This window comes from Euprymna scolopes, chromosome 25 (assembly GCF_053919585.1).
Source record: "Euprymna scolopes isolate OS-2025 chromosome 25, ASM5391958v1, whole genome shotgun sequence".
Classification (NCBI taxonomy): domain Eukaryota; kingdom Metazoa; phylum Mollusca; class Cephalopoda; order Sepiida; family Sepiolidae; genus Euprymna; species Euprymna scolopes.
Window position 1 is genome coordinate 63037412 of NC_136506.1, and position 12985 is coordinate 63050396.

General features: G+C 37.1%; 1 protein-coding gene across 1 annotated transcript in view; it reads left to right on the plus strand.

Annotated features, from left to right (window-relative positions):
• LOC145247215 (adhesion G protein-coupled receptor B3-like) overlaps window positions 1-12985 on the plus strand; it is a 73032-nt gene that overhangs the window by 10473 nt on the left and 49574 nt on the right. Inside the window, exon 2 of the mRNA XM_080108844.1 lies at window positions 997-1091. Coding sequence (XP_079964970.1) covers window positions 1010-1091 — 82 coding nt within the window. The 5' untranslated portion in view covers window positions 997-1009. The remainder of the gene's footprint in view (window positions 1-996; window positions 1092-12985) is intronic.

Genomic DNA, 12985 nt, shown 5'->3' on the forward strand with positions numbered 1-12985 from the left:
ATATTTGTGTAAAAAGATTATAGTAAACTCAAACCGTTTTCTATATATATTTATGTCTTCGTATATATATTTGTTTTGAAAAATCTGCCTACCAAACTCCTATTAGATTTTGGTCTACAGACATGAAACTTAATATATAGGATATTCGTACTAACGTGAAACTTTATATTTGGGTTTTAGCCGGGGAAAATCTGTGCAAAATGTGAAAATTAAAAAAAATAGAATTTTCCAGGTGTAGGTCGAACGACGGCATTACGTAATAGCTATTGATTCATGTTTTAATTTTTAGCCTTGCAGCAAAGATGTCTTTATATATATATATATATATATATATATATATATATATATATATATATATATATATATATATATATATATACGTTTTGGCTTCGGTTTCGATTCAAGCTGATGCACCCAAGTTATATGGATATATTTTTTTATTTTTGAAATCACAATTTTACAACATATAAAAATCGATAGAAAATTAACTCTAAAATAATATATACGAAATCTGCAAGAATTAAAATATCATATTTAAGCATACTTTACGACCGGGCTACGCCAGGCTCCCTGCTAGCTTAGATAAATACTTTTGCAATTTTAATAAAAGAGCTACAATAATATCAGAGCGTCTCCATTTACGCTGAACATCTACATAATCCAACATCAATATATTACATATGAATGAGTCATCTGTGGAATTTCCACAAGTCCCGCTATTTGAGGCATTAATTTGTTAATAATCATAATAAATCATTGGTAAAAGCCAGAAATATACGATATTAAGGTTTGTTGATACAAATTATTTTGTTCCTTTTTTCCGAGGTTTGGAGATTTGAATATGATTGTACGGAAAGTTAAAAGAAATCTTGAAAATCAAATAATTATGATTTGTAGGGTGTCTGCTCCTTAGAGTCGAGAGATGCACACTTCTATTAGTTTTCTTAGTACAATCTTAATTTCTTTTAACCTTTTTCTACACTTTTTCAATTACAGAAACTCTATATACATGGCTAAGATTATTAGAATGGCACTGATTCTCTGCTTAATCAGATTACCGAACACTTTCCAGCTACAATCAAGCCAACCAGGTAAGATAGCTTTGATAATTGGAGCTGAGATTTGTGCCGCTATACAAAACTGATGATAGAAAATTTATTTTTATAATCACTTTTAATGTAAAAATCAATACAATCTAATACAGAGAAAGAAAACGTGATTGATATTTGTATTCTGTATTAAATGACATTTTAAAATCCAAATAAAAGAATGAATCTTGTGTTATCGAAATTCATCAAGACGATAACAGTTTATGACATTTTACCAAGATCAAAGTGTAGTATGTCGCACTTATTTGGTAGTTATTGATTCGTTCAAGTACATCTTTATTGGTAGGAATTCTGAATATGCATTGTTTGAGTTAGAAATTATCACATCAGGAGAATGCTAATTCTACCCTTTGCGATCAAGGCCGCCAACCCTCCATATTTCCAGAAAACACGATATGTGACATACAAATATCTGTCTATGGTGTTGCCAAGCTAATTAAAAAGCCTTTGATTCCTGTAAAGCAACTAGCTCTGACAGTATTCCAATTATAGTACTGAAAAAGTTTCAACCAGAACTAGCTCCCATACTTACAAAGCTGTTTAAGCATTTTCTTAGGGAGAATTGCTTCCCAACACCCTAGAAAACCTCATCAATATTCCCCGTATTAAGAATTCAGGTGATAGGTAATTTCCCTCTAAGTACAGGCCAATAAGTCTCCTATGCGTCATGAGTAAGTTGCTAGAATCTGTGTTAAATAGAGAAGTAGTCAACCACCTCAGCAAAAATAACCTCCTCAGTGACATGCAACATGGTTTCCGTTCTGCTAGATTTACAGCAGATGTGCTTACAGTTATATCACATAGGATTAGCGAATCTCTCGATGGAGGCTTCCTTTCTAAGGCAATTGCTCTCGACATATCAAAGGCCTTTGATAGGGTGTAGCATAAAGGTTTACTTCACAAGATTTCCAGCTACGGTATAGCTGGAAATGTCTTCTCAATTATTAAATCATTTCTCTCTGTTAGATTCATAAGAGTAGTGGTTGATGGGAAGAAATCAGAAGCTCTCAGTATTAATGCTGGAGTCCCTCAGGGGTCAATCCCGGGCCTAACACTCTTCCTGATTTACATCAATGATCTCCCAAATCACATCCCAAGATCATTTGTAGACATTTATGCGGATGATATTATCATCTATGGAAACACGCCAAAAACCGTAAATGACAAAGTTCTCTCTGATTCTCTCTTCTTTGATCTTAAGCGCATAGTACAATGGGAAAATAGGTGGCTGGTCAATTTTAATGCATCTAAAACAAAGCTTCTATCATAACATCATCAACGCTCTGATCACCGTCTGGCATCAATTGAAATAAATGGCTCTCGTGTTGTGGAGGCTCCATGTTTTGAAAAACTTCTGGGTCTGATCTTTACTCCTGATCTGAAATGGGACACATACATCAAATCTGTTACTAGGGTTGCTGGAAAAATGGTGGGTTCCTTCTACCGCTCCAGTAGATATATCACTGCTGATGCAATTCTCTACTTGTATAAGGGCCAAGTACGTCCAAGGATGGAGTACTATTGCCACACTTGGACAGAAGCTGCTAAAAAGATCTTATCATGTCTTGAAAGAGTTCAAAATAGACTTCGTCGTCTAGTGTGAGGGTGCCCTTTTTTCTTCCCTGCAACCTCTTTCCCACAGAAGAGATCTGGCAATGTAACGTGATTAACCTGAGGGAGCAATTTGCCCTCATTGGGGAGCTTTAGACCCCCCAGGGGCCTGAGGAGGGCCGAATAACTATGCTAAGATTACTTTAATAGATCCCAGGTAACGGCTGATATCCCGAAGACTTAAAGTAAGATATATATATATATATATATATATATATATATATATATATATATATATATATATTATTTCATTGCCAAAATAGATATATTTGCTTATTGTTTGGAAGTCAGAGAGATATATTTTGTATTCAAAATTAACGACAGAAATCTGGGAATAATAACACTTGACACTGACCTCGACACATGTCGGATTGACAGTTGGTGACCTTAGGGATCATAACAATTTAATATTGACTTGAATCTCAGGTTGCAAAATTAGTGATAGGGCCGAATTACACCCCTGCAAAATTTGTGGTTTCCCCAATTTCGTGGCATAATTTGATTGGCTTGGAGATTTTCCACCCTGAGGCTCCATGTTTTGACAAACTTCTGGGTCTGATCTTTACTCCTGATCTGAAATGGGACACATACATCAAATCTGTTACTAGGGTTGCTGGAAAAATGGTGGGTTCCTTCTACCGCTCCAGTAGATATATCACTGCTGATGCAATTCTCTGTGCGTGGAATTCGAAGTAGCCACACCGTTCCCTGAAGACGTGACCCCTCCTCCAAACCCGTCTGACGCTGTCTGTGAAGAGAAGAGACACTTGAGACTTTTAAAAACTTACTAAGAACTGAACCATATATCTGTAAAAAGACTTGTAATATATTTGTAAGGTAGAATAGACTTCACGTGTCTGTTTTTCTTTTGCCTGCGGCTTCGATATTCGCTTTCAGCGTACAGGAGTCAATGTAACGACCCTCTGAGAAGAACCAGACGATCCGAGCTGAAGTTTCCAAGACAACAGGGATCCTAGCGAACTTCATAAGAGGGGATGTTACAGCAAGCCTGTCTCTGCTTTATCGTTATTTTCATGGCAAATGCTCGTCTGAGCTCCAATCGCTTTACTTTCACAAAAAATACTCGTTTAGTTGAAACTACTATCAATAATTTCCCCCACTCTTTATCTGTGCCTAAACTTAGACGTAAATTCCATCAACAAAGCTTCTTTCTTAGAACTGCACGCCTGTGAAACTCTCTTCCGTTTGCCTATTTTCAAGTTGACTACAGGATGTTTTTTTCAAGTCCAATGTAAACAAGTTCTTGATGAACGTCCCTTAAGTAATCCAATTTACCAAATTTCCACTACTAACGATGACTACAATATTGTCCCATTGACTACTGGATACTCATTAACCCTTATCCTCGAGTGGTCTCCGGGCCTTGATAAGTGGTAACTCCTTGTAAAAAATATTTAAAAAGTATTACACATTACAATATTACAAAATATTTAAAAATATTACAAAAATATTTCATATTATGAGAATATTATAAAATATTTAACATTACGAAAATATTACGAAAATATTTTACATTATAAGAATATTTCAAAATATTTAACATTAGGAGCATATGACAGAAATATTACGAAAATATTTCTCATTACGAGAGCATTAAAGATATTTCACACTAAAAGAATATTGAAACATACTTAACACCACGAAAAAATAAAAAATATTTCATATTACGAGAATATTACAAAAATATTAAACATTATTAAAATACTACAAACTATTTCTGATTACGAGAATATTAAAGATAGAAAAATATTTTGCACTAGCATTTCAGCCCGACGTTGCCTGGGTATTTGGATGTGTGTGTTGAACAAAAGAAAAAGGCTCAAACCCGTACTGAAAAGGAGGAAAAGAACGGGGGGAAAACCTGACGTCTTTACTGTTACGACCACCGCCAAACTGGAAGTGGCGTAGGTTTAAATTAAGGCTAGACAATCGAAAGGAGAGGATGACTTTCGAAAATATCGGCGAAAAAAAGCGACCCCCTGCATGTTCCCAGTTGTAGGTGAAGATATTAATGTTTTTAGCCAATTTTTCAATATTTGTCGTCTGAAAGGTCGACTTCAAAACGACACTGATCTTGATAAAATCCGTCGCCTCTGTCGAAAGTTTTAGGTAGACATACATACATACATACATACATACATTAAGGTAGACATGCATACATACATGCATGCATGCATACATACATACATACATTTATATATTGGTAACTAAAGATTTTTTTACCCAAACCGATTAAAACGCTTGCCCTATCTCTGAATATCCTTAATGCAAAATTTCAAATGTTTAGACCAGAAATTGTCTGAGTAATTTGGTAGAGACCGCAGGTGTCAATTTGTTTTTTAAATTTGACTCCTATTATGACACCTTAACATTTAATGTTTTGGGCTCAAATCAAGTTATTAAGTTAGATACATGTCCAAGGAACCTATATCTAAAATTTCAAGTGTATAGACCCAAAATTGGCGGAGGAGTTTGGTAGGGTTCTCAAAGGTCAAACCGTTGAACTGTAACCCCTTAACAGCTAAATTTCTAATTGAAAACGGATTACAAAATTTTTCCAAATCTCAGTACCCTGTATATCAAATTTCGAGTCTGTAGACTAAAAATTGACAGTTATTGCGTAAAGGAAATGTACACAGCCACACAGACAGTCACACAGACAGAAACACAAACAAGTTCACTTTTATATACATACTAGCATGGGTGCCCGGTGTTGCCCGGGTGTTTGGAGGTGTATGCAGAGCAAAAAAAAACGGTCAATTTTTTTAACTTTGACCCCTATTATGACCCCTTAATATTTATTGTTTTGGGCTCAAATCAAGTTAGATCCATGTCCAAGGAACCTATATCTAAAATTTCAAGTGTTTAGACCCAAAATTGTCGGGGGAGTTTGATAGAATTCTTAAAGGTCAAATCGTTGAACTTTGACCCCTTAACAGCCAAATTTCTTGCCGAAAACCGATCACACCGATTTTCCCAAAACTCAGTACCCTGTATACCAAATTTCGAGTTTATAGACTAAAAATTGACAGTTATTACGTAGGGAAATGTACACAGACAGACAGACAGACATACAGACAGACACGTTCACTTTTATAGATATACTAGCATGGGTGCTTGGCGTTTCCCGGGTGTTTGGAGGTGTATGCTGAGCAAAAAAAAAACAAAAAAAAACGATCAATTTTTTTAACTTTGACCCCTATTATTTAACATTTATTGTTTAGGGCTCAAATCAAGTTATTAAGTTAGATCCATGTCCAAGGAACCTATATCTAAAATTCAAATTGTTGGAGGAGTTTTGTAGAGTTCTCAAAGGTCAAATAGTTAAACTTTGAACACTTAACAGCTAAATTTCTGGCCGAAAACCGATCACATAGATTTTCCCAAATCTCAGTACCCTGTATATCAAATTTTGAGTCTGTAGACTGAAACTTAACAGAGTTATTGCGAAGGAAAATGTACACAGACACACAGACAGACAGACACACACAGACACACAGACACGTTCACGTTTAATATATATATATATATGTATATATATATATATATATATATATATAGATAGATAGATAGATAGATAAATAGATAGATAGATAGATAGATAGATAGATAGATTAAGAGAATATTACAAAATATTTCATATTAAGAGAATATTAAAAATTGTTAACATTACAGGAGTCTTATTTAACTGTTATGGTGTTAAATGGTAATAAAACGAAAGGAACAGAGGGCTTTTAGAAACAAACATGTAGTCACATATATTACAGGAAAGGCGGGTTGAGCAAAACCATCCTCAACTGTTGGGCGTTTGCACACAACCTCCCTGCCGAGCACCGGTACTTGTTATCGAAAGTGACGTCACCAGAGGAAGTAACCTCATGATATAGTCCATTAATCCCATGGAGGGGCGTCTCTAACACCCCCTCCCAAGCTTTTTGTTTATAAAAGCTGTCAGTACCTCTTCCTTTTAGGGTTTACCATCAATGGCTTGGTAACCTTTCTCTTACGGAACGACTGCCGTAGTTCAGGTGTTGGTTAAGGAAGTTCAAGATCAAAAGTTTCAAAGACAGTGTCTATCGGCTCATCTTCCAATGGTGGACTGTCGCTGGTTTCAACTGATCGACATCTTCTTGGTTGGTTCTGGTGACGTTTGTGAGTATATGTTGGTCCTTGGACGATATATACCATGTCACCGACTCTCTTAGTAATTGTACCAACCTCCCAGAATGATCTGTTGTTTTTATAACTTTTGAAAAACACTCTTTCACCTGACATGAAACTTTTAGTGGGTACACAAGTGGTCACTAGTGGCCTTGACTGTTTGGGTAAGAGCTTGTACAAAACGGATCTCACTTTCTGCGCAACCATCGTTTCTGCAGGTGAGCCTGCTATTGGTGTGTTCGGGTTGGGTGTAGAAATTGTTGAAGTGCTTCATCTGTTGAGGTCCCTTGGACCTTCTTCAATGCTCTTTTAAGAGTGTCCACTCGAACTAGGATGTTATTGGGGAGTGGTGATATGATTAACTTGGAACGTATCACAAAAACTTTGAACTCAGCAGAGTAAACTGGGTTCCATTATCACTTACGATGCAATCGACTACACCGAAACGTGCGAACAGTTCGTGTAAGAAATCTATAGTCGTTCCAGTTGTCGGTCTTCTGCACTTCAATACTACTTGCTGTAACTATCGACTACGATTAAGTAATAATTGTCCTCGAGCGGACCATCAAAATCGATGTGCACCCTAGACCATGGCTGGTCAGTCTTCGGCCAAAGTTTAAATGTAGTAAGTGGTAATTTAGCCACAAAAGCCACAGCCTGCGCACGGGTCTATCCTCTCATTGATGTCCTTGTCCATTTTAGGCCAGTAGACATCGCTCCTCATCAAACCTTTCATACGATTTTTCCCAGCATGTCCTGTGTGAAAATCCCGTAGAATTCGTTTTTGGAGACATTTGGGAATCACCACTCTTTCGCTATATAGTAAAACCTCATCGCAAAGTGAAAATACTTCCGGACCATCGCCCTTTATGGCGACCTTATTTTTATGTCACAGATGCAGTCATCCTTGTCAGGTTCCCTTTTAATCTCCGGTAGAGACACCGGGTGTTCTCTGATTGTTTTGGCCATCATCGTTTTTATTTCCCCGTCCATCTGAAGAGTGGCAATGATGGAATCTTCAAACGGATCCCTTTTCAATGTTATCAGCCTAGATAGGCTATCCACATAGAACCAAAAATCGTGAGCAACGGCTTATAATCCGTAAATATTCTGCCGTGTAAATACATATGAAACTTTGTCACAGCGAATATAATACTCAAGGCTTCTTTTTCAATTTGAGAGTATCTTTCGGCCGTTATTAGCGTTCTTGCTGCATGTGCGATCGGTTTCCTGGTACCGTCAGAAGTATGCAAGCTCCCCCACCAAATGAGCTTGCGTCACACGCTACTATTATTCTCAACCTTGGATCTTAGTGTGCCAAAAAAGATCTGAAATTAACGTTTCTTTGATCTTCTCAAACGCCTTCTAGCCTTCTGGCGTCTAGTTCCAGGCTTTCCCTTTCTTCAGCAGTTCATTTAGTGGGGCGCGCAAATCATGCATATTCTTGATGAAGACTTGGTAGAAATTAGCCAGGCCCAGAAAGTTTTGTAGTGCTTGCACGTTATTGGGAACAGGTATGTTCTTTATGGCTTCCGCCCTCTCAGGATCGTGGTGTCTACCATCTTCATCAATAATGTGACCTAAGTAACGTATTTTCTTCATCAGGAAGTCACACTTTGCTTCTTTTACTTTCAAACCGAAACTTTGAATTCTTTCAAAAACTTCATTTATGTGTTTTCGGTGCTCGTCTGTGGATTTACTGGCTATGACAATATCGTCCAAGTAGGCGCAAGCGAAATTGAGGCCACCCAGCATGGTGTCCATGACCTGCTGGAAAATTGCAGGTGCAACCTTGACTCCGAAAGCTAACCTTTCAAACTTGTAGAGCCCTCTGTGTGTATTTATACAGAGCAGTTTTGAACATTCCGCCTCGACGGGGATCTACAAATATGCGTCGCTCAATCCACCTTAGAAAATACGTTACCACCGTTTAATTTGTTGAATATCTCCTCTGGTGTGGGGAGTGGATAGTGGTAATCTTTGAAGGCTGTGTTCAGGCCCGTGGAGAAATCCGCACATACACGAATCTGGTTTGTTTTCTTAGCCACATATACGGTAGGGGCTACCCAATCACTGCTGCTTACTTTTGATAGCATTCCGGTCTCATCTAGGCGATCCAATTCCTTGTCGATTTTCTCTGCTGCTGCGATGGGACGTTTCATTTCTTCTTGAAAACGGGCAGAGTGTTTTCTTTTGTTGCGTTGTGTGCACTCAGTATATATATGCGTGGACAAATAGTCGCCGGACAAGTTTACTGACGAGTGTATATTTGGAATGACAACTAAAAGACTCGACTGTTTACAAAAGAATTCGAGTTTATTTTAAACAATCTTTCTTTACACTTTGGTGTCGGTTGTCACTGACTCCACTAGCGAGGAGAGAGGTGTTGTTAGAGATAGGTGGCGTGGCGGGGGTGTTGACAGATGACAGACGTTCTCACCGCGTCGGCCGGCTACTCTCTTTGTAAAACCAAAACATCTTTGTTTATATTGGTATCGGTCGCGTTTCTCTAGCCTCAGCTGCGAATGTCAGCTGCATTCCGATCTGGTTATAAAATATTTGTTGATGTTATTATTTTTGATTAATTCAAAGCATAATTGTCCCAATAATCCACAACCGTTGTTTTCGATTGTAGGCCAATTTCCTTTTGTTTGTTTGGCCTTGAAACATCACTGCATTCCACTTATGTGTGTCACTAGCTCAGGTGACGCTCGTGTCCAACATTCCATGTTGCTATGCTTAAGCGTGACCCTCACATCACGTTCTTGGCTTGCCTCTCCGATTTCTTCACAGCCTGCCCCTTATTATACAACACTTTTAGTTCGAATCTTGCTATAGCCTTTGTACATTTTCCTAGTTCTGGTGAGAATACTTCTGGAAATTCCTCTTTTAACTCTCCTCCGGTTGTTGCACTTGGTTGGTCCCACAATTCGAATCGCTGCATCCAGTCAGTACCGAAGAGGTTTTCGGATGTCCTATGTACATACACTTTCACTTCTTTAGTAACATCATTTAGGGTCACCGGGAGTGTGAGCTCTCTCTCAAATTCCACTTCATCGCCTGTTACAGCTCGAGCTGATTTGTTCGTCTTCCGTATGGTTGGTTTCCTTAGCTTTTTTTCACGTCTTAAGGTTAATGATGGACAGGTCTGATCCAGAATCCAATTGTAGATGCACAGTTTTATTTGTGATGTTAACTGTGACATATTTGCGCCGGTTCTTATCCGAATCCAAGTCGGATCTAGTCTGTCGGACGCTGTTCTTGTCCTTGTTCTTCCTGCACTGGATCGCTTTGTGGCAACATTCGTTGCAGTACTTATGTTTGTAAAAACATTGACTCGATCAATGTTTCCCGCTGCAGCGATAGCACGGGCTTGTAGGGGATCCGGGTCTTGTGACTGGGTGGTACTTATTAGGTGTAGCCTGAGTTTTTTTTTTTTTTTATTTCCAGCTTTGCTTTTTCGGGGTGAGTATTTTTCCGTTCTGAAGATCGTCCTTCTAATGAATGTTGCGCCTGAATCCTCGACGTGTCTCGAGTTGTTCCTTATGCATACTGCCCATTGACAATATTCGACCAACTTCTGGAGGGTGAGACCCTGTTCGCTCTCAAGTCTAGAGAGAACACGTCATCTAATCTCAGCGTTTTTGGATGAGACTAGACCCTGCGCAAAAATTAAACACTTGAAGTCATCTGCCGATAAGTCAGACAGACGGAAATCATCGAAGTGTTTATTTACCACGGATGCGAAGGCCAGGCAATCGTCGTCGCTTTTTTGCAGGTTAAAGCACTTCCATCTTTTATGAACAGTTCGGATAAAAGTTTGACAGCTTCAGAGAATTCCAATTCACTCGTCTTCTTAGGGAGAATATAATCCACACACTTGCTATGTTCTGTGGTCCCTAATTCCCTGAAAAGTAGGCGAACTTTTTAGCGTTGCTCCACTCTTGACAGTCCACGGTGAATAGGTCCTCATATATCCGATAAAAAGCGTCAAACGTCCCACCCAACTCCGATTGGTAGTTATACGTTTCTATAGCGTTCCATATTTTACTTTGGGAAAAAGCAAAGGTGTCGTCCCTGTATTCTGTTTTATCGAACATTGTTAACAATAGCTCTTATGTCTGTTGTTGGAGTAGCATTCTTTTCTCCAACGTTTGTTGCCTCTCTTGAAATTGTAAATGGGGCTGTTTATCACGTTCTTTTAAACTTTCCTCAGCCTTCTGTTGCTGGTCCATCTGGGCCTTGAGTAGCTGTATTAATACTGCTTTAACCTCCTCCATCTTGTAATGGCTTTTCCAAGCTCACGAAAAAAAATTTATTTCCGTTTTTGACTGGAGAAGAAAGTTAAAATAATAATAATAAAAAAGAAAATGTCCTTTCCTTGAGTGTGTGCGTATGAGGAGGGAGCAATGTATCACTTGCTTCTTGGTAAAAACATTAGAGATAACCTAATATGAGGGTGGACAAAAAAATTTTTACATTCGAAAAGAAAAATACTGTGATACAATGCAGCTGCAAAAGAATAAAAATAATTGTGGAATTGTCCGGAAGTTAATCAAAATGGCTAGTTTGTTCTTGTTTTTTTTAATGTGTGTGTGTGTGGGGGGGGGGGCTTGTCCCCACGAGGAAGAAAAATCTTTTTTCACTTTAGAACCGACAGTTAAAAATAGAATATTTAAGAAAATTCCACTTAATGAAAAAATATTTCCTTTAGTCCAAGTAAAACGAAAGGAAAAAAAACAACAACATTTCTCTCCCATTAAAAATTTGCATAAAGTTAGCAGCAAAAAGTAAAAGCAAAAAAAAAAACAACTTTTCTCTTCATTTGAAAATTGTCCAAATTTGCATAAAAATAAACAGTAGGCAAGTTACAATTAGAATTGTTTTCGCGGTGAAATTGGGTCAACATTTTTCTCTTTTTTCTTTTCCTTCTTTCCATAAGCAACCAAATTAATTTTTACGACGTTAACAAAAATGCGTTTGATACAGTTCTTTTCAATTTATATATAGAGGCAAAAAGATTACTTACAATTGAGTTGAGAGCTTTGCCATGCGTTCGTTTCTTTCTTTGTTTTGGTTGTTTTTAGAATTTTGTTTTTAGAAAGTAATTGCCAGACAAATTCTTAGCTTGTAAATCCGAAGTTCTTTTGAAGTAAAATTAATTTCATTTTTTCCCTTTTTTGTGGAGTTAACCCGTGTGAAAGTCGAATCTGTACGTCGCCAGTTGCTATGGTGTTAAATGGTAATAAAACGAAAGGACCACAGGACTTTTAGAAACAAACATGTATTCACATATATTACAGGCAAAGCGGGTTGAGCAATACTATTCCTCAACTGTTGGGCGTTTGCACACGAGCTCCTTGGCCGCGTACCAATCTCTGACTGCCGGGCACTGGTACTCGTTACCGGAAGTTACGTCACCAGAGAAAGTCCATTAATCCCATGGAGGGGCGTCTCCAACATTAACATTACGAGAATATAAAAATATTTAACATTACGAGAAAGTTACAAATATTTAACTTTACGGGAATATTAAAAAATATTAAACTTTACGAGAATATTGCAAAAATATTTAACATTACGAGAATATTTATAAATATTTCACATTACGAAAATAATACAAAAGTATTTCACATAACGAAAATAATACAAAATATTTCATATCACGAGAATATCAAAAAATATTTTACATTACAAGAATATTAAAAGAAATTCACATAAGAATATTACAAAGATATTTCACATTACCAGAACATTAAAATATATGTAACATTATAAGAATGTTACGAAATATTTCACATTACGAGAATAATACAAAATATTGCACATGCCAATATTACTAAAATATTTCACATTATAAGAATATTAAAAATATTGCACATTACGAGAATATTAATTAAAATTTTACATTGCAGGAATACTTTTAAAATATTGTGCTCTACGAGAATATTTAAAAATATTTAGCATTATGAGAATATGAAAAATATTTAACATTACGAGAATATCAAACAATATTCCACATTTCGAGTAAATTAAAAATTATTTACATTATGAGAATATTTTTTTAAACTTACATTACGTGA